This window comes from Coffea eugenioides, chromosome 6, assembly GCF_003713205.1.
Source record: "Coffea eugenioides isolate CCC68of chromosome 6, Ceug_1.0, whole genome shotgun sequence".
In the NCBI taxonomy this organism is placed as follows: domain Eukaryota; kingdom Viridiplantae; phylum Streptophyta; class Magnoliopsida; order Gentianales; family Rubiaceae; genus Coffea; species Coffea eugenioides.
In genome coordinates this window covers 13,549,849-13,571,739 of record NC_040040.1, presented here as the reverse complement: position 1 = coordinate 13,571,739, position 21,891 = coordinate 13,549,849, and the positions used below count along the sequence as shown (strand labels likewise).

General features: G+C 33.9%; 2 protein-coding genes across 2 annotated transcripts; both read left to right on the top strand.

Annotated features, from left to right (window-relative positions):
- Positions 1-9,625: 9,625 nt before the first annotated feature.
- LOC113773602 (PTI1-like tyrosine-protein kinase At3g15890) lies at positions 9,626-11,437 on the top strand. The gene is made up of 4 exons (XM_027318234.1): positions 9,626-9,678; positions 9,795-9,945; positions 10,189-10,451; positions 10,771-11,437. Exons 1-4 carry the CDS (start codon positions 9,626-9,628, stop codon positions 11,435-11,437), a joined length of 1,134 nt encoding a protein of 377 aa, XP_027174035.1.
- A 5,686-nt stretch (positions 11,438-17,123) lies between these two features.
- On the top strand, positions 17,124-20,292 carry LOC113773601 (probable receptor-like serine/threonine-protein kinase At5g57670). Its single transcript, XM_027318233.1, has 10 exons — positions 17,124-17,253; positions 17,455-17,606; positions 17,704-17,822; positions 17,902-18,023; positions 18,117-18,524; positions 18,737-18,988; positions 19,079-19,236; positions 19,332-19,547; positions 19,720-19,869; positions 20,031-20,292. The coding sequence occupies exons 1-10, from the start codon at positions 17,124-17,126 to the stop codon at positions 20,172-20,174; spliced, it is 1,851 nt and encodes a 616-aa protein (XP_027174034.1). The 3' UTR covers positions 20,175-20,292.
- The last annotated feature ends 1,599 nt before the right edge of the window (positions 20,293-21,891 follow it).

Below are 21,891 nucleotides of genomic sequence, written 5' to 3'. Positions count from 1 at the left end.
TACTGATGGCGTTTCTTAAATTTCTGTCGGTTATCTTTTGTTGCATTAGTTTTGAAACAAATTGCTTTTGCTATATTCTGCACAAACACACCAGCCTGACTAGTGACTAAGTTGGTTATATTCTTGAATAGAGAGATAACGTAATAGCTTCATGAATAATTGTCCTCAACACTCTCGAATCATTTTCTGAGAGAAACTGGAATAGAATGAAATTCAGAAAGATGTAACATAATTAACTTCCCCGAATCAGAGTAAGTACTACTCTAATGTCAAGTATTACAGGTGAAACCTGCAGAACCATTAGCATTCAATCCAAGAAACGTAATATAACACGTGTAGTGCCCTGATGCGGCGAGTGTTGGTCGTACCATGCCTCTAATTGAAGTCGATAGGCTACATTATTAGTATTCTTTAACTTCTTATGTTGACGAAGGCACAAATGCAAGAGGAAAACCAAATCCCGGAAAGATGGACCCAAAAAATACCCTTGAAAGTAATCTTTTTACCCCTCATCATTAGTAGTAATTCTCACTGGACAGTCCAATCCCACTTAGGCATTAAAATAACTGGATTTGCTTGGTCAAGGTTCATGGAGAAATAATGCATTATACACGTTAGCCATGGGTTACAGTACTAGTATTTCTAGCTACTAATGATGCACTTGGACGTGATTTGAGTGCGTTGTCCACAGTACATAAATTGATTGAAGATACATCACTGTTGTTAGAATAGTAACATCACTCCCATATGATGTTGTCTTGGGAACCACAGAGCTCTTGTTCAGTTGCCACCACCTCTCTTGGTGGGGTAGGAGGTCAGGGTTCAACCCTTGCCTCGCACCAAATTGCCTGCTTCTCATGGGCAGCTCGGTTGGTCTCAGCAAGCCTCCTTAGGAGCTGGTGTCCAGTGCCCGCAAGGGTCCGAGTCCCGTGGTTATCGTTTCGGGGGATGGGGCCTCTCCTCCCGGGCCGGAGTGGGATTAGTCGGGTCTCGTAAGAATTGATCCGGACACTAGGGATGGCAATTTTCGACACGACCTGAAAACACGACACGAACCTAACACGAAATTAATGGGTTTGGGTTGAGGTTTCGGGAATTCGGGTCAGAATCGGGTTGGACCCGATGAACCCGAAAAGAAAACAGGTCGATTTCGGGTCAACCCGTTGTGACCTGATATGACCCGATATGACCCGTTTACGAATTAAAAATAATTTAATAAACATAAAAATAATTTTATCTAACTAAACTAAGTTATTCTTTTTTTCAAAGGCATTAATTACTTAATCCTAAATGAATTTATTTAATTTGTGTGAAGTTGAAATTATTATATTTGGACAAATAATATATTATATTATTTTTTACTTTTATATTGTTTTAATTTATTTTATATTTTGTTTGGGATAAAACACTTTTACGGTGTTTAATTTATTTTAGATTTGGTTTGGAATTATTTATTTAAATTTTTATTACTTGATTATGTAATTAGTTTTGTGAGAAATTGATTTTATTAGAAATTACAGTGATAAATTAATAAATTAAAATTAAGTTTCGGGTCATTTCGGGTCGACCCGCCAACCCGGGTCGAAACCCGAAATTTTCGGGTTCGGGTCAGCACACCTGACCCGTCACGGGTTGGCGGGTCGGGTTTGGGTCAACAGATTTTCTGGCGGGTTGACCCGAACCCGACCCGCCAACCTGATTTGGACCCGAATTGCCACCCCTACCGGACACCCATTCCGTCAGAAAAAAAAAAATGATGTTGTCTTGGGTCTAATGCTGTTGTTGGGGCGTCAACATAATAACTCGTACGATTAAAGGTTCTATTTTTTTACTTTTAAGAATTTTTGGGGGGGGGGGGGGTTCTCCTTGCATCCTCCAACGGGTCCTAGCAATATTCCTATCATGACAAATTATTTTAATAACATCTATTTTGCACAAATACGTTGCACGAATATATATATATATATATCTCAAAACATTTGCTCGTAGTGAAGAATGAAGTTCAAATATGCATGCATATATTAAAGGAGGCACCTATCTACATTAGAATTAGCACTAAAGCTACTACTATTGGACGTATAACTCTAGCGCTTCTGACCAAATAGAAACTCCAAATTAGGAGATAAAATCATACTGCACAAATACATACGAGTATATACTAGTCTCAAAACATTTGCTCGTAGTGAAGAATGAAGTTCAAATATGCATGCATATATTAAAGGAGGCACCTATCTACATTAGAATTAGCACTAAAGCTACTACTATTGGACGTATAACTCTAGCGCTTCTGACCAAATAGAAACTCCAAATTAGGAGATAAAATCATACTGAGTGGTAGATATAGTCTGGAACACTGTTAAGGATAAAATCATACCTTTTTAGAGTGGTACACAACAGCACGCATTGTCATACTGAGTGGGCACATTGCATCATTGTGTAATACCAGTGGGACGTAATACCACTAGTCTATATTATTAATCTGTGACCATAGATTTGTATTAATTAGAAGTGATTGATAAAGTTACGGGGTCTTAAAACACCAAGTTCCCTAGTGTACAATCATTGTGAAAAGGGGTTTATGATGCTTCTCATACACGATCGATCAACCACTTTTTCATTTCAAAAATAGTTTGGCTGATATCATAGAAGTTTTTCCATTTATGCCTAAGCCTAGCTACATAGCATATTTTCATCATCCATGTCTGTTACGTTAATTAAGCAGCTACAATTACTGATGTTCTGCTGCTGAAATTTGTTCCATATCACTGAGCATGACTAATTTGGACAGCCACAAATTAACTTGTACGGTACGTTACTAGCTACTTAAATTGCATAAACTGCTGATAGCCAAAAATGATTATGAGGGCTGTAGAATTCCAATCATCCGAGAGAGCGAAAGAGAGATGCGGCAACGGGAAGCTGCTCTCTCTATCTACAATGTGGAGTAAAAAGTCTTACATTTATCAATTAATCGTGCAAGAATATTGAACCTAGTACTACGGCATGTCTACTATTCAAGTTCGTTTACTTTGAGGACAAACTAACGTAGGACAAGTGTATGGGAGTTGAGATATTCGCCTCTTGCTTTTCACACATGCTTCGTAGCCTCTCTTTTTATTATGTTTAAAAGCTAGGGATAATTTCAAAAACCTCCCTGAGATTTTTTACAATTGCAACCACCTCTACTAATGTTTGAAAAATTACACTTACCTCCCTTAAAAGTTAAAACTGTGAAAAGACTATGATAACTTTCACAAACTTTATAAAATTTAAGTGAAAATAAGCGTTTTAATTAGGGAGGCATTTGTTAAAGTAAGCGTTTTAAAAAATAAAATTACTTTAACAAAAAAATGCCCAAAGTACCAAAAAAGAATGCTTTCAAAACATAGCTTAAATTTTCCTACAAAAAATAACTTAAAATTTTCACGTAACGAATAATGGTGATAGTAGACTTTGTAGCATTTAATTTGTTTTATATATCAGAGAGGGATAATATTGGATATTCATTGGATTTTTTTTCTTATATCCTCAATTTTTACCAGACATACTTTTTAGGGGAGGTTTTCATAATTTTTAAAACCTCAGTGGGTGGTTGCAATTGTCAAGAATTTCATGGGAGGTTTCTGAAATTATCCCTAAATATATGCTCCTGCCTCCAGTTCTTTAGATTTTTATTTATTTATTATTATTATTATTATTGGTGAACGTTCTTTAACTTCTGGTAGTTGGAAGGGACTAAAATACCCGTTAGGATTCTCCAAGCAGTATCTTTTATATATCGGCTTGAACGGGTACAAATTTTGATTGATTTACAACGTTAATTGGATGAACCGATACTGGTTTATAATTTCTGGTAGAGCTAGAACAGAGATTATATTGGGTCTGCCGGAGGCTTTGGGAAAGTCGGACATCTTGGAGCAGGCAATTTCACTTTCACTTAAGATTAAAACTAGAACTATCACAGTTTGACGTCCTCAGAAATTGTTTGGATTGTGATCTTTTGCACAAAAAAAAAAAAAAAATTACGTGTAAACATATTTTTCAATCACCTTTTTACCTCACATATATCAAATCACTACAATACATTTTTCTATAAAAACTCCTAAAAATTTTGCTTCTGTTTTCTACAACATAGCTTTTCTTTTTACTACAAACAAAGTAAGCTAGTTATCAGCATGGGAATGGTTTAGCTTAGGATTTGAAGTGACATTTTAACAACATCAATCTGTCGCAATACTATATGGCAATGCTTTTTGGAAAACGGGGAATGTCTTGATCCCTCTCTTAATTGTAGCCCCTTGATTATTAGAAAACAGAATACGAAATTTTTAGGATTTCTCTTTGTTTAATGAAAAAACATGACCTCGCTTTTTTTTTTTCTTGATACTATTTAGTAATCAAAGATCCACAATTTTACCACCATTTTTTGGATCTCCATCAGGGAAATTTGCTGCCTCAATACTTCCTGGTGCCGAACCAAACACAATTTTACGAACAATAAGACAATGTGTTAAATTGTTGTGTGACAAGTTCTTCTGCCTTTTAGTCTTCATAAATAATTAAGAATTTTGGTAATCAACGGTTGTAACACTTTACATTTTCCATAACTTCACCCAAATTCATTACCAAATGAAATTGGCAGACAAAAGCTGAAATTCCAACAGTTGTAACGCTTTATATTTTCAATGCTGCCAATCTGCCATCAACAGTTTGCTTGTGAAATATGTGGTCTCACAGACTCACACGCACACGGTGCCTGGCAAAATCTTCCAAGAATTGAATAAGCTCGAAAAGCATGACAAGGAATAGAAGTGCTAAGTTACAGCAACTTCCATTAATGGTCATGATCAAACATTCCCTTCAATAATTCATACCTGAGAGATACAACACTTGAAATTGTGCTTCCTCAGTCCCTACACTTGGAAAATAAGAATAATTGATCTCCAAGAATGTTGCTTGACCTACTCAGCTATGTTCAAAACTTGGCTCTACGAGTTTAAACAGCTCTCTAGCGAAATCCCACATCCAGTTTCTTGTGGAATTGTTCAGAACTGCATGATGAAGATGTGGTGCAAATTGAAAGTGACTTGCATTATTTGCTTTGACGTCAAGAAATCATTGCAACCCAATCATATTGCAGTGTGTAAATGTATATTGGTGATCAGTGTTGGAATTTAATTTTCCATAAATGTTCGAAAGCAACAAGTCGCAACCATCAAACTTCATACATATGGTTAGCAATGCACAATTTCTTGACGAATTAAACTTGAAACAGATCGTGGCAATAATTCTTGGATTTTTTGGGAGACAAATTAAATGATTTTATGGTCCAAAAAAGCATCATCATTAGGGAACCCTAAGCCCTGGACGGCAATGGCCTAGTATTGAACGCGTGTAAGTTTATGGGACTTGAGTTTCTTGATTGAGGTGCATCACGCAATTTCCAGCGGGCGATATTCTTTTGGTCAATTATTGGATGTAAATTTTCCTTTTTCTGATGAAAAACTTTTTGGATATAAGTACATCCCAGGACATAGAAAATGCATTTGCAAGAAGTTGGACTCAAGATACTGCTAGCGCTGGTTTGAGCGTTCATTAAATGAGATTCTTGAGGAAAAAATTCAGTATCAATTTTAACCAAAGAAATGCTGATATAAACCAATTACTATTCAATTATTTGTTTTCCATCTTAAAACGCGATTGATGATTAAGATCTCAGTTCCCCATGAAACTTCTTCTTTCCCCTCCAAAAAAAATAATAATAATAACAAGAGGAAGGGAAAAGAGATAGATGTTAGTTTGATATGGATATTTTTAAAGACTATTTTCGACCTAAAATATTTTTAGATCTAGTGCCTGAGATTAAAATTCCAGAATCCAGAGGTTCTAGTTCAATTTCCCCTGACCCTTTCATGCTACTTAAATTCTACCCATCCTCTGAAATTAAAAATTTTAGATAATTAGAATTATTGATTTTTTAATTGAGAGTTAAACTAGAGATTTCATGGGATCATGATTACCTAGATGTCTCTACCATTTGACTTCTATCTTTGAGAACCAAAATTATGGATATATTTTTCGTGGGAGACAAAATTTTTTAATCTTTTTCTATATCGTCGAGCCCAATAAGACAGGGCCTTAAGGTTGCAGTGCATGTTTCAGTGGTACTTAATGGGCTCATGAAAGTCCAAGAGACATTTCAAACTGGACAAACCTCTGAGGCCGATGTAAAATCTAGGTGAAAGTCGTGAGGTTCAAGTTCTAAGTCCAAATTAGAGACGGCATTTTAGGTACATTTCTTTAAGGAAGATGTTTCTTGAAAAGCCACTAGCACTCCATTCTTTCTTTAAATCCATCATCTCTTTTTACTTTTAAAGGGAGCATGGAGTGTTAGAGGCTTTTAAGATCTTTTCCTTTTTTAAAGTGTATTTTGGGTATATTATTTGAGCTCAGATTCCCCTTAACTCCAACTTAGATACACGTTTCTTGAAAATTTGTTCTTTCTATGATGTCCCCAATCGCAGTGAAATATTCCCTTTAATCCCCCTACCCCATCCCCATTTCTTAAATTCCATACTTCTCTTGTTGAAAAAACTAAAAAAAAAAAAGTAAAGTATTCCCTATAGTTAGTAAATATTCGAATTATATTCGTATAATACATTTTTTACATATAATTTTAAAAAATATTCATATTTCGTGCATTTCAAAAATACTCTATAAAATATTTTTACTTTTCAAGTAATCATATAAAACATCTAATAAACTTTTGTTATATTATGCTTCACAAATTATATTTCAATTTTGAAAAAAAAATTAAAATTAAAGTAAGGACAATGACTTGTGTTCCTAGTTTTATGTAAAATAACTATGGCATACAACAGAATTCTATAGATTTATACATATAAATGCAATATGATGATAAAACTTTAATAAATTTAACGTCTCGTACATATATTAAGAGTTAAAATTGGTATCAATATAGTATAATGTTTGAAAATTATAGTAAATATTACCACAATTCAATTTCTTAACTTTCAAATGTATTCATGTACGAGTACATGTGTGTAATTTTATCTAATATATATTTTTGAACCAAACTTGTAATCATACTTTTTCAAAAAATTTTGTATAATATATGTACATATCATATCTCGTATATACTCATCCTATGTTTTATTAACTATGAAATATTCATCCGTCAGATCGTATATTTTGTATTAATTCCTGTAGACATCCTCAAATAGTGATAAGCCAACATTTACTTCCTTTAAGGGCAACTGTGGAAATATGCTTACGCCCCTTTCCATCATTAATTTGTGATTTGTCTTGGTTAAAGAAGCACAAGTTATTAATGATGACGATTTACTAGACAAATGTAGATTATTGATGTCCTTTTACATCTAATAAACTCAAACAATTGCCAAGTCATAGCAGCATGATTTGAAAACTAAAAAATGACAGCCCTGAGGTTTTAGAACCACATGTAGGCCAAGACTTGAATGCAAATAAATAAAGATTCCCATGACTTTTGTTCTCTGCGTTTTCTATCTCGAAGGTTTATATTTATCACAGCATAATTAGATGCGTTTATAAAAATGGAAGAATTCAATGTATATATAGCTATACGTGTTCTAAAACCAATTAGATTATGACACTTTGTAGAATCTCATTTTACAAATTACATTCTTATTGTGGATGGACAAGTTCTATTTATTATGGGACTTATCCTTAAATAAAGTTTATAAAAATAAATTTACTTTTGAGTTCTAAAACCTCGAAGTTACTAATTAATACGATGCTTAATGCTTATGCTTCGACTACTTGTTTTCAAGTTGTTATGCATAGCAAATTCTATGAATAGAGAAACAAAAAATGATATGCATGACTATAAATAACTGCGACTTGATTGTCACAATAAATTGTTGGTGCCAGTAGTGGTACTCAAGATGTTTAAAGCAACTATTCATTAGGTGGAGGATGAGAAAATTAGAGGAGCTAGCTCTAACTAAATTGTACTAGGAATTAAGACGAAGTTTGGGGAACAAATTAAATATATTGGTGTTATTCTCTATAACTAGATCAATTTTAATGTAACAGGTAAGAAAGTGATTAGCTAATTGAGTTGATGAAGGCTAAGATTTCTAATTAAACAAAGAATTTTCTTGAACATTGTAAATCACATAGAATTTAGAGGGCTAGCACTAAACCTCACTCTTTGCCACTGTCCGCCAATAAGTTCATGTTGTTTTGTTCTCCTTTTCAATTATAGGGTAACAAATTGAATTTTTTTTCCCTTTTTTTCTGAATTGTGAAATGAGCATAGGTCAAAAATCGACAAGTCGAATGCAATTTTGGCACCTTTTAACCTATTTCAGAATCAAACATATGCACCGTTCAGAAATTTTAGATCACAGTCTTGGACCAAACTAGAATCGAACTCATATAAGAAGCTCGATCAATATTCAAGACCTAAAGAACAGACATATGGCAACCACTTTGATTATCTGGAGCTTAAATCTAGTAGCTGTTGTTCTTCAATATTGACTTTTTCTATGTTGATCCGTCCTGCTCTCATGTTCTTCAATATTGACTTTTTTCTATGTTGATCCGTCCTGCTCTCATTTTTTCTGACACGTGATCGTTTTTCAATCCGTTTAACTAAAAGCCAAAGAGGAAAATGTTTTAATCAAGAACAACACGGTATCAATAAAATTATCTAATATTTGTTTAATTTATCAAAATACTAACTTAAAGAAAAAAAAAAGGACACGATTTACTTTGTCAATGTATTTTCTGCCCGTCTTCTTGTATTAACATATTTCGGATAACGGTCATGTCATGATAATATTAAAGAATATGTAAACTATTACATATAAATAAGATAATAGTAATTTTGCCGAAATCATCTAAGGTGCATTTTTGTGTAAAAAAAAATTCACATCATCGATTTATATTTTATTATGGTGAGGGAATCTTTTATATTCACATCTTCGATTTATATTTTCTCTAGATTCAGGCGACGAATTGCAGTTGGGGTATATGTTCAGGTAGGCAAAGTGCGGTTAACTCTAAAAAATTTAAAAAAAAAAAAATTTGTGAGGCAGAACAAAAGAAAGACTAAGAAATGAAAAAAATTGGAAAGACTAAATCGCTCCTTTCCTGTAAATTAGAATTCAGCATTCTTAAATTATGTTGAGGCCTGTCATGACATCAACCTGTGGTGGCTAAGCTTGCTTTCACACTTTGATTTGAAGTGTCTAATTAATCATTAACTGAATAATCAATCTAATCACGTCAAGCCCAAGTTGTATCCAGTTTCGTTTGAACTATTAGCTATAGTGTATCTTAGAAAGAAAAAATTCAATCTCACTTTCACTTGAAGCTATGTCACACACAATTTTTTTTTTTTTTTTTGGGGGTGTTTTTGGGAGAGGGGGGGGGGGGGGTGTCAAGCCCAAGTTGTATCCATCGACCTTAGTTTGGATGGAGCCGGCAAAGGACGGCAGTGTCTTGCATGAATTACTAAGTTGACAGTTGTTAGGCATAAAAGCCGGACGTCTTTCCACAAACTTAATTTAACTTAGTCCGTCCTGGCTTGAGATTTGAGGTCCCATAGTGAGAAACTATGGGTTCATCCCTCAGTTGCTGTGGCTCAGAAAAAGTTGAACAAGTTGATGGGTAGGTGCAAGATATACTAGGAAGGAAATTAGTTTTCTTCTCCTGTAATTTGTTGCTTTTTGCAAAATGAATCCATGTAATTCTTGAAGACTGATTGGAATCGGAACACATTGTAGGTTGTCATTCAATGGAGGCAGCAGTACTTCATGGAGAATATTTACGTACAAAGAATTGCATGCAGCAACCCATGGCTTCAGTGAAGACAACAAACTTGGAGAAGGTGGATTCGGCAGTGTCTACTGGGGTAAAACCTCTGATGGCCTTCAGGTAAATCAATCATATTAATCGCTATTACTACCTTTTACATATTCTCAAAATCTTGATCTGTTTTATTTAGGCAAGTCACAATTTGATTAGAAAAACAAACTAAGAGTAGACTTCTCCTTACACATTTTCTTTTTCTAAGATATTTATATTTGTTACTTTTCAGATCAGTTTACAACGATGATTAATATTTGTCCAGAATTCTAATTGAAGTATAAACATTACTCTTTTGGGTCATAAATGCAGATAGCGGTAAAGAAATTGAAATCCATGAATTCAAAGGCCGAGATGGAGTTCGCGGTCGAAGTTGAAGTCCTTGGAAGGGTACGACACAAGAATCTGTTGGGACTTAGAGGTTATTGTGCCGGGAGTGAACAAAGGCTTATTGTCTATGATTACATGCCAAATCTGAGTTTGCTGTCTCATCTCCATGGCCAATTTGCTGCTGAAGTTCAACTTGATTGGAAAAGGAGGATGAGAATTGCACTTGGCTCTGCTGAAGGATTGCTGTAAGTTCCAAAATCTACATTCCTGTTCAAAAACCCTACGAAGCGAAAAAGTGAACAAGTATTGATTTATAGGTGATATATTGGGTGAAGAGCTAATAATAACTTATCTAATAAAAACTATTTTGAGCCGTTGTTTACATTCAGAAGTTATTCGAGGTGTTACATTAATTTATGGTCTGGTGTTGAGTTAGTCCTCTTGTGTTTGCTATTTTTTTAAGGCAATTAACACCTTCTCCTCGATTAATCCGATATAGGTTCTTCATTTTTCGAATTGTTCTAATCCATTTACCCAACACTTCTATTCATAATTTTTCAATAGGTACTTGCATCATGAGGTGACTCCACACATAATTCACCGAGACATAAAGGCCAGCAATGTGCTACTAGACTCAAACTTTGAGCCCCTGGTGGCCGACTTTGGCTTCGCCAAGCTAATCCCAGAAGGAGTTAGCCACATGACAACCCGCGTTAAGGGCACCTTGGGATACTTAGCACCAGAATACGCTATGTGGGGGAAGGTGTCAGAAAGCTGTGATGTGTACAGTTTTGGAATTCTTCTACTGGAGCTTATCACAGGAAGGAAACCAATTGAGAAGCTGCCTGGTGGAATTAAAAGAACCATAACAGAATGGGCTGAGCCCTTAATTGCCAAAAGCAAGTTCAAGGATCTTGTGGATCCAAAACTCCGAGAAAGTTTCGATGAAAATCAGTTAAAACAAGCTATTAATGTTGCTGCATTGTGTGTTCAAGGGGAGGCTGACAAGAGGCCTACTATGAAGGAAGTGGTGAATTTGCTAAGAGGAACTGACCCCAAAGCTTCAATGAAGCAAATGAGGCTCAAAAGTGTCAAGTATGGGGATGATTTGTTGGATGTTGATCAAAACACTGATGATGAGAAGGATAAAACTGTCGATGAAAGTAGTGCCTATGGTGTCTTTGATGCCCTGAGCATGCAGAAGATGCGGGATCCCTATAGGCGAAGGTAATCAAAAGATGGACAAACATGGCACAATTTTTTCTACGTAATTGTTTAAATTACGTGCTTAATCAGGGATACTGGGAAAATTGTTTGTTTGATTTTCTTTTTATTTCGTGAGTTACACATGTGTTTGTTACATAAAATTTGCAATAATCTTTTATTTTCTAGTGTATGATAATGTAGTTTGTGATCCTCTTTGGTCATATAATACGTACTCTTAATAATTAATAATAATAATAATTCTAGTGCAAACGTATTGCCATGTCAATTTTCTTTTTTCTTTTTTTCGTTTTTTGAGAGGGGGGGGGGGGGGAGAGGGGCTAAGAATGGGAGATTCAAGTATTGTAATCAGTTTAGAATCTTTGATTGATTTAAAGGGATGTATTAGACCATGGTTCGAATGTTTTTTCAGACCAAATAACAAGCATGTATGGTATAAAATCAAAGAATAAAAGTGGAAACATTGTCTGCTTATCATTACCCATACTAAAATTATGGTTGCATCAAAATATTAGAGCACATACCTAGCGCATGTACGACTTGGCTAATTACTCAGAATATGGTCAAGAAAAAAAAAAATTCGGACATCTACCACCCTAACAATTGTCTGTTGCAAATCTATGGGTACCGGGCCGTGTCAGCCCGGCACCCAAAAATCAGTCAAAATTTTTGTTTGACCTCTGACATCGCTGACACAGCCCGGCGGCGGGAAATTTTTTTTTTTTAAAAGTTGTCGGCTGCCGGGCTGACAAGGCCCGGTAGCCGACAACTTCTGCAAAAAAGCTGAGCCCAGCAGCCAGTCTAATTTTTTTAAAAAAAATTTTGCAAACATTGAATCGGGGCTTATGGATGAAAAAAAAGGCTGGCAGGTAGATGTTGAGCACCCCGTGACTAATTTGCGTTTCAGGTGCGTAGCAGAGAAATGGACAAAATAAAGCTGGTGGGAAAATCATTAAAAATTACATAACAATTTTAACAAATAATTTTTCAACAATTTGAGAACTGCATCTTATTGTAAAATGAATGAGATTTTTTGTTTAAAACGGCCTTTGTTTAGTTTAACATCTTATAGAAGTAATTATTGATTTAACAAATCTGTTTTCATCTAGTTCTATTGTTCGAATTTGGAAACGTAATTTAATTAACTCCAAAAACAGTCGGATTTCGTACGTCAAGCGGCATAAATTTTTAATAAAGATAAGAACGAAATTGTTGTATTGGAAAATGGGTAAAATTTTCAACATTATTTAGTGAATTTTGTACATGTCAAAACAAATATTGTGGTAGATTTTATTTTTTTAATTCAGTTTCATATTTGAAATAATTGAGGCGTAAATATAAAAGAAAGGGTTAGCATATCAAATATAATTAAAATAAAGGAACATGTGCAATTTTGGTCCCCCCAACGTTTGGTCTATGAGTTAAACTAATCCGTAATATTTTGACCAAAATAATTATCTCCTTGCAAATTTTTTATTTTAGCCAAATTTAGGACAACTAATACAAAACTATAATATATAACGGTCAAATCAAGTTAGAATTAGTCAAAAGTTTGACTTCATATTTTTTGGTCTCTTATGTTTTAAATAATTATATTTCAAATGAAATATACTGTGAATTAGATTGAATACATAAAAAATGTGGTCTAGTTCTCATTCAAATCCTTAAAAGTAATCCACGTTGTCAAGACATATTAGCCTAAAGAGCATCTTTTCGTTATATTAATTATCAACAAATGATAACACATACATCATATATAAAAGAAAATTTAGTGAAAAAAAGAAAATTTTAATTTGAGTATATAGTAACTTTAGTTGTAAATAGTATTAGGATATGAGTTTCAATCGGTTATGATCAGGTATTATGATTATAATAACAAATAAAGGTGATTACCAATATAAAGAACTCACATGAATTTTTAAAAAATTTCTTGCCATTTCTTCTTGTCTTTCCTTCATATTAAATTAAATATTTCAATAATACAATTTAATGTATTTATATTTATGTTCATCTTAAATTGATAATTTTATTGAACAATTTAAATAATTATAAAATCTTTATTTCAATTGAAACTTAATAGACAACTAGTTGAAATGCCAAAAAAAGAAAAAAGAAAATATTATTCATTCGACTCAATGACATATAGTTACTTATATTATAATAGAATATTTAATTAACTATTTTAATTTATCAAATATAAGTATTGGACATTAGATGATGAATAAATTTTTAAGAGGACTTTTATTATAATTTTAAAATATATAACATTTTTTATCCATGCATAATTCGCTTTCTCCGGTGCCTGAATATACTTCTTCGTGCGTCTCCACAAAGTTGAGTTGGCCTCCTTGCATTGCTTCTGCTTCTTATGCGCAGAAAAGTGAACTTTCCACTAGCCCGGCAGCCAGCTTTTTTGCACTTTTTTTTTTAAAAAAATTTTCCCGCTACCGGGCCGATGTCAGAGGTCAAAAAAAAATTTTGACTAACTTTTGGGTGCCGGGCTGACACAGCCCGGTACCCATAGATTTGCAACAGACCATTATCAGGGTGGTAGATGTCCGAATTTTTTTTTTCTGGACCATATTCTAAGTAATTAGTCGTACGACTTCGACTACATCAAGTTATGTTTTATGCCAATTCAGAGTAGGAGTGAGCAAACGGTACAAATTCGGTTATTTGACTTATAGAAATCTAAACCGCTTTCAATTTCGAATTGGTTATAACTGAATTCATTTCGCAACCGATTTCGAATTCGGAAATGGTAATGAATTTGGTTAACCGAATTCATTTATAAAAAAAAAAACTGATTTTTTAAAAATTATTACTGATTTGATCCCCAAATTTATTCATAATTTAACACATTACTTATGTTCTAATCATTTTGTGGTTTAATTTAATTGGCATTTATTTGATCACTTACACTTAGAATCCTTAGTCTATGATTTAAGGAACACATAAAAAGTGATTAATTTAAACTAGAATAAACCTTATACTGTACAATGATTAGTGATAATTTATGAATTTATAATTTACAATGATTAATAATAAGTAATATTAGTTACAAACTTACAAATTACAATGATTAGTGATAAGTTATATTAGTTACAACTTATAATTTATTTCAAATCAAAATAAAACTTATTTACTTACATATGTTATTATGAAAGTCAACACACTAATACATTAATTTGCAACTTATATGCATTCACTTAAACTGCTTAGTTGTCTTGTCTATACTTAAAACCTTAAAATTAGTGAATAGAAAATATGAATTTTTATGTTAAATATGTAATGTAAATTTAGAGCATACTAATACTTGCAAGTTACAGGTTACACATTCAAATATTCAATAATTCAAACATGAATGATGTATCAAATTACCAATATCTAAATTCTAATTACTAATTATGTTTATTGTTTAATATTTAGTATTGTACAGATATGTATTAATTATTATCTAATTCTAGTCATGTTACTCATGTATAAAATAATAAGTATTATAGTTATGTTATATTGTTATGTATTACTATATATTTGTATTATTATAGTCATATAACAATTAACAAATACTAAAATAATATATTGTACATTATTATATATTATTATTATTATAAGTACGTGATAATACCATATACTAACAATTATTGATAGCATTTATATATATAATATAATAATATATTAGTAGAATATACTAATACTAAATAGCATTTATCTATATATTATATAATTTTATAGACTAATTTTGTATTCGAATGCGGTAATGTGGTACCCTATTTCATTTTACCAAATTTGAATGCGAAATCGGTTATTACCAAATTTATAATCTCATTACCTATTTCATACCATATTAGAATTCGGTGAATTCGGTACGTACCGAATTTGTACCAAATTACCAAATACCCGATTTTAAATTATCAAATTGAATTTGAATTCGGTTATAAATTCGGTATGTATCGAATTTGCTCACCCCTAATTCAAAGTAATAAGCGGGAAATTTTTCTATATATGAAGCATGAGAAAGGACTTGATGTTAAAATTTTATGTCGTCTTTTATTTTTTCAATTTTACTCTCTTAAAAGCAAAGAATTACTAAAAATTACACTATTTAAGTCTAGCAACTTCTAATAACTTTCACTTCCGATAACGTTTTTTTGTTTGTTTGCTAAAAAAGAAAAAAATCACGATTTCTTTTTTTTTTTGGACAAAAAAAATCTAATAACTTCCATTGAATAACTTAATTTTTTCTTAATCTGTACACTCAGAATGAGTGATTTTCCCACTAAGCAGTATAATCAAGGAATCGGCTGCTAGCCAATTGCTATTTCGAGCCAAGTAGCGCCCATCAGAAACCAATCCATCTCACTAACTGGTAACAGTTATAAACCGCCTTTCTAAGATTTATGCTTAAGAGTTTGATTAATCACTGAAACGAGCCTCAAAAAAAAAAAATGGTACATGATGAATTCAATTTCCTATTCATGTGTGATACAAAAAATATCCGAGACTAGAAACAATATGATTTTGTCTGTCGCCCATTATTCAGTTTCTCTTGCAACATTTTATTGTCAACTTTAGTTTACAAATTAAATTCAGACTACCAATAAGTCTCACTTAGTAATAAAAATCACAAAGTACAGATCCATCATCGCAAAAACGAAGTTGGGTACATTGGAAATGGCGTCATTGATGATTGATCTACCAAAAAAAAGCGGTAATCCGCAATGTAAGTTTGTTGATAAGAATGATATCCCGGTTGTTTTTAATATGATTTTGAAGTCCAGTAAAGGTTCCCACTTATTAAAAGCTAATAATTTGAAGTAAAACGATTGCTGCAATAGTTGCATGTTTCAGTTCATTGCTGCCAATTTTGAGCTGCCTTAGATTAGCTGAATGGTATTCGGTATAGATTTCCAAAAGTAAACAATTCCTGTCTCAATCTTTGCCATTTTTCCTTTCACTCTTATGGTATTATGATATTATATTTGGATTTGGAACTAATTTCATGTTATCCAATCTGATTAATTATTTAGCCTCCAGTGCGGATTATGCTTAAAACTTGAGTATTGTCATTTGGCGAAGTGGTCAAGAAATTATAACTCTTTAACAGACACACATGAGAAGTCTTAAGGGTCCTCGCAAATTTGCGTAGTACTTTGCCTCTCTTGGCACTATGTACTCCCAAAAACAAAAAATCTCTTATTTGTTGTCATGATGAAAAGGGAACTCTCTTTGCTTGGCATACAACCCCAGGTACCAAACTCAGCAGAAAAATAGTGGTAGCAAAATGAGAAGGGAGGCTTCTCTTGGCTTTTGTAACAAGGCAAATTACATAGATGTCACCACCTTTGCTTATCCCCCAAAGCACCCAACCAGAGACACTAATTGTCATCGTTCAAAAAGTGCACTACTTTACTTTTTGGGGGACGAGAGAGAAACAATAATATGTGACCACTTCTTCAATCTTAACTTCGCATAGTAGATTAAAGCCACATTATGCTTCTTAACCAAGAATCTTTTGATGGCTAAGGTGGTCTCACTTAACCAATAGCACGATCATAGCTTATGTCCAATACATATATATATATATATAAATTCCATGCATGTGATATTTCATTGTGACAAGACACCCGTTATACAAGGCAAAACGGACAGTAGACAAAAATCCCAGTTCTTCATTCAACTCATAAATTGAAATGATTCCTTCAAGTCGCAAAATCCTTGTTGGAATATCACTGGATGCTCAAGAAAGCAGAGAATTGCTCTACTGGGCAATCACATTTTTGGCTCAGCCGAATGACACCGTCGTTGCTTTGCATGTTCTTGGTTAGTACACTGCTTGTTCAACTGTTTCCAGAAATTCTATAGTGGCTCAAATGTGCGTCAGTCCAATTCAAGCTTTTGTAGTGTAAAATGTGCACTAAGCAATTTTAGCTTCATACCATCGGTGCAACTTAGTGTCATATCTAATGTAAGTTTTTATAGGATATGTACATTTATCGCTCACATTTCTGTTCCATAAAACAGTGGCAGAAGAGAACAAGAAACCATTCGACCAAAAGAAACAAGATAACAAGAAGTGGCAATCAATTACCAAATATCAGAAGAAAATTCGTCATACAAAAAATTTTGTTATATCTGTAATGGGTGAGTTTGCAAAGGCCTGCCAATCAAAACAGGTACCACAGCTTCGATTAGAATGCATACATGCCCAAATTGTGTCTCCTGATGCTTTTGCAATTAAAACAAAATGGCTTCTATATTTTTTAATTGAAGGTGGATTTGGAGGCTAGAGTTGGTTTTAGCTCGAAAGTTGGAAGAGGACTTGCCAAGGAAGCGAAAAGCATATCTGCAGACTTTCTTCTCATTGGTGGCAAAATCAACCAGTCAAACAAGTAAGAAACCTCCTTGTTATCTATGACATTTTCAACGACATTGACGCAAATTAACATAAAATTTTCCTTCTGCAATCAGACCATCACGCAGAATTAGAAAGTATTGTTGCGACCATGTCCCTGAAGGCTGTTCATTAGTACTGGTTGGGAAATACAGATGCCTACCACCAAATTTTCATTCAAACTCTATACAAGTTGGAGGTGCAGTTTTTCTTGAAAATTCAAAAAATTCTGGTCCCCCGCCCCTCCCTTCTCTCTTTCATTGAACATTTTCTAATTCTCAAGTAATAGCAGATGTTCATCAATCCAGCGCAAGGTGGTCAGAAAAAGATAGTCAAACAAGCAAATCAGTTTCATCAGATGAAGAGCGCACTGGCTCAAAAGCAAAGACAGAAAAACGTTCACCTAGGACTGTGCTGGATGCCTGTGAACGTGAATCACAGGGCACGATGGAGGATGGTTCTAGCATTGACGAATCAAGCATTAGAAAGTCTCCATATGTTGCTAGTGAGTCTAAAAGGCAATCAGAAACCAAAAGGCCTATGTCTCCATTGAAGATAATATCATCCTTCTTTCGTTCACCATTTGATTCAAGTGCAAGAAAAAGAAATGATACTCTCTTCAACAAAAATAAGCAGCAACCTACGTTTAAGTGTTTTCCCTATGAAGAAATTGCAAATGCCACCAACAATTTCCATCCAGGTAGACTTCTTGATGTCTAATTTCTAATAGTATTATTGCTGTTAACAAACATTTTTCTAAATTTTATCATGTTCTTTCTTTTCGTCCCTACTAAGTAATGATTTCCATCTCCAATATAATAATGTCCACACTTTTTGCTGGAAATATGAATTGTCAAACTCACTTGAGGATTGTTATTGAATTTGAATAGCTAAGATTTTGTTTTTGCGCAGAGAATATGGTAGGACAAGGAGGGTTCTCGGAGGTGTATAGGGGTGTCCTTAGCGATGGACGCACCATTGCAGTAAAGCGGCTAGCAAATGACACAAATGCAGACAAGGAAAAGGAGTTTCTCATGGAGTTAGGCATTATAGGACATGTTAACCACCCTAACACTGCGAGCTTAGTTGGCTGCTGCGTGGAAAAGGGCCTTTATTTGATCTTCAAGTTCTATCCAAACGGAACACTGTCTTCTGCTTTACATGGTAATAAATCAATCAGAATTCAGAATTAATCAAGTTGGACCATTTTAAACGATAGTTGATTGTGTTTTTTCTTTTTCTTTTTCTGGTCAGGCAAACCGTGCCAATCTCTAGACTGGCCAGTTAGGTATAGAATTGCCCTTGGAGTTGCAAGAGGTTTACACTATTTACACAAATGTTGCAAACATCGAATAATACATCGCGATATTAAAGCCTCTAATGTTCTTCTAGGACCAGATTATGAACCACAGGTTTGGCAATTGAGTAATTTTTCGCGTTTACATCTGCAAAACAGAGTTCTTAACAAAAATTGAATTGAATTTATTTTCGATGCTATTGTTGTTAGATTTCAGATTTTGGGCTTGCAAAATGGTTACCTAACAAATGGACGCACCATGCTGTGATTCCAATTGAGGGTACATTCGGGTACTTAGCACCAGAGTATTTCATGCATGGAATTGTGGATGAGAAAACAGATGTTTTTGCATTTGGGATTCTTCTTTTAGAGATCATAACTGGGAGGAGACCAGTGGACTCATCACAACAAAACCTGCTTCTATGGGTGAGGATTTTCTCATCAGTAGATTATGTTACAGGGTTTGTGACATAGAGCAGAGCGATTCCAACGCAGGAATATTATCTAAGTTTATTATGCCAAAATTTATTGGATCTTTATGAATAGTGCCAGAATACATATGTAAACTAACAAATGTCAAAATTTTTATGTGAAACAGGCGAAGCCCTTGATGGAATCTGGAAAATTAAGTGAACTAGCTGATCCCAGATTAGAAGACAAATATGATATGGTACAATTGCATAGGCTGGTGCTCACTGCTTCATATTGCGTCAGGCAAACCTCAATCTGGCGACCCTCGATGACTGAAGTATGTAAAACTCAGAATTAATGTTCCAATTTAACTATTTGATTCCAAATAGAGATGTTCTTATACACACAACACATTCTTTTTCCTTCTTTTTTTTTTTGGACATCCAGCCCTTCTGCGTTATCATCTTAATTTCCTTCCATTTTGGTGTTATGATGTAGGTTTTGGAGTTGTTAACATTTGGAAATGACTCTGAAGAAGCAAGAAGTTGGAGAATACCAAAATTTACAAGTGATGAAATGGATGATTACTCTATGGTTTTTGGATATCAACTTCCATCAGATATATCTTTGGAAGACTTTTAATATGCAGTCCAGGAGTAGATAGGACCCTGCTCCTTTGCCAGTTCTTATTTCACTTTTCTGTTCCTGATTTCTCCTCTTATATATACATGGTTTTTGGGCCAAACCTATGTAGTTTCAGGGTTTAAATAGAACTTGGAGTATTGACCAATATGGTTTTTTGTGATGAGTTTGACCCACAAAGAATAAGCGTAATAACGAGCAAATATGCAATTATGCGTTCAATATAAATTTACTACTATTATATTCCACTCTTATTCCTTTTTTAGTGCCTTATTCGCTCATGACTTGAGGTAGAAGGCTAATGCATTTGATCAAATATTCAAAGACTCCCCTAAGACCATGTTTGGATCCCAAATTTGGTAAAAGAAACAATGGTATCAGGAAATAACATATTCAATAATTTTCTAATGTATTTATGAAACTTTTATGGTAATTAATATGTTGTTAACATTTAAGATAACCAAAAGTTATTTTTATCGAATTCGTCCAAGTATTTATTTTCCTCGGAAATCAAATAGGATCACAATAATAAGTTGAAGATCATTTCAGAACATTTCCGGGGGGAAAGGAAAAAGAATTCAAGGACGTTGCTAGAAGAAGGGAAGGAGGATTACCTTCTTTCATAGACTCTCTAGAGAGTTATGGTGGATTTGAAATCTGCATTGTTTTGTAGTAGGTGCAAAACAATTAGTTGAGGGTTCAAAAAATCTATTTCGCTATCTATCTATTGCACCAAAAGAAGGGAAAAATAGAAAAGAACAAACACATCAAAGTTGACGTGATAGTTGAGCATGGTGGAATTACTTGACATTTAGATATGTTAAAGTGGATTTTCGTCAACGTCTTCAAAGATCAAAGGTCTCAAAACGAAAAATGTAAAGAAGGCAAGAAGACAATAATAATGAAGACTGTAAAACTTAGCGAGTGGACAGGACTGAGGCTGGGTAGGGACAGGGGACACCGCCACCGGTGGTGGACAATGGGACGGGGGACCCCGATTGGTTGGTAGGGGTGGAAGAGAAGGGGCAAGGTCCAGAGGTACACGTGAAGTTCATGCGCTGCGGGACCTGGTTGATCTTCAAAAGTGGAGCCCCCGACATGATTCTTGAGACCTTTGCTTATCCATTGGCCCATTTTGATACTATTTGATATATGAGAAAGCAACTAATTTTTAGTGTTTGATTCAAGCAAGCAACTAACGAACTTAATTCTTCTCCACTCTTGCCCTTATGGCAAAGGAACGCGTCAAGGAGGGATGACTTACCCACCATGAAACTCTAACGCTCTCGCTTACTCATTAATTAATGAGTGTGTTTGGATAATAGTAGTAGTTTATTTGGAATAATTTTTATAAAAAATACTGTAAAATTTTTTTGATATGATGTATATGAAATAAAAAAAAAAAGATAAGTGAAAAATGTGTCGATGACACAAGCAAATAAATTTTCGCTGATAATCCATTAATGCCTGCCTAATCACTAATGAGTGGACATTCAGTAAAGATAGAGTTCAAGTATTAATTTTTATTAAGGAACCAATGTTAAATGAATAAAACGTATAAATGAAAAGAAGGATAATAGTTTGTAAGTGTGTATGTTTGCACGATAAGTTGAGTATGATTTCTTTCTTCTTTTTTTTTTCGGAAACGGTAGAAGTTGAGTATGACAAGTTTTTCAATATACTAGCAGGTGCCTAATAAGTTTTTTTCTTTTCTTTT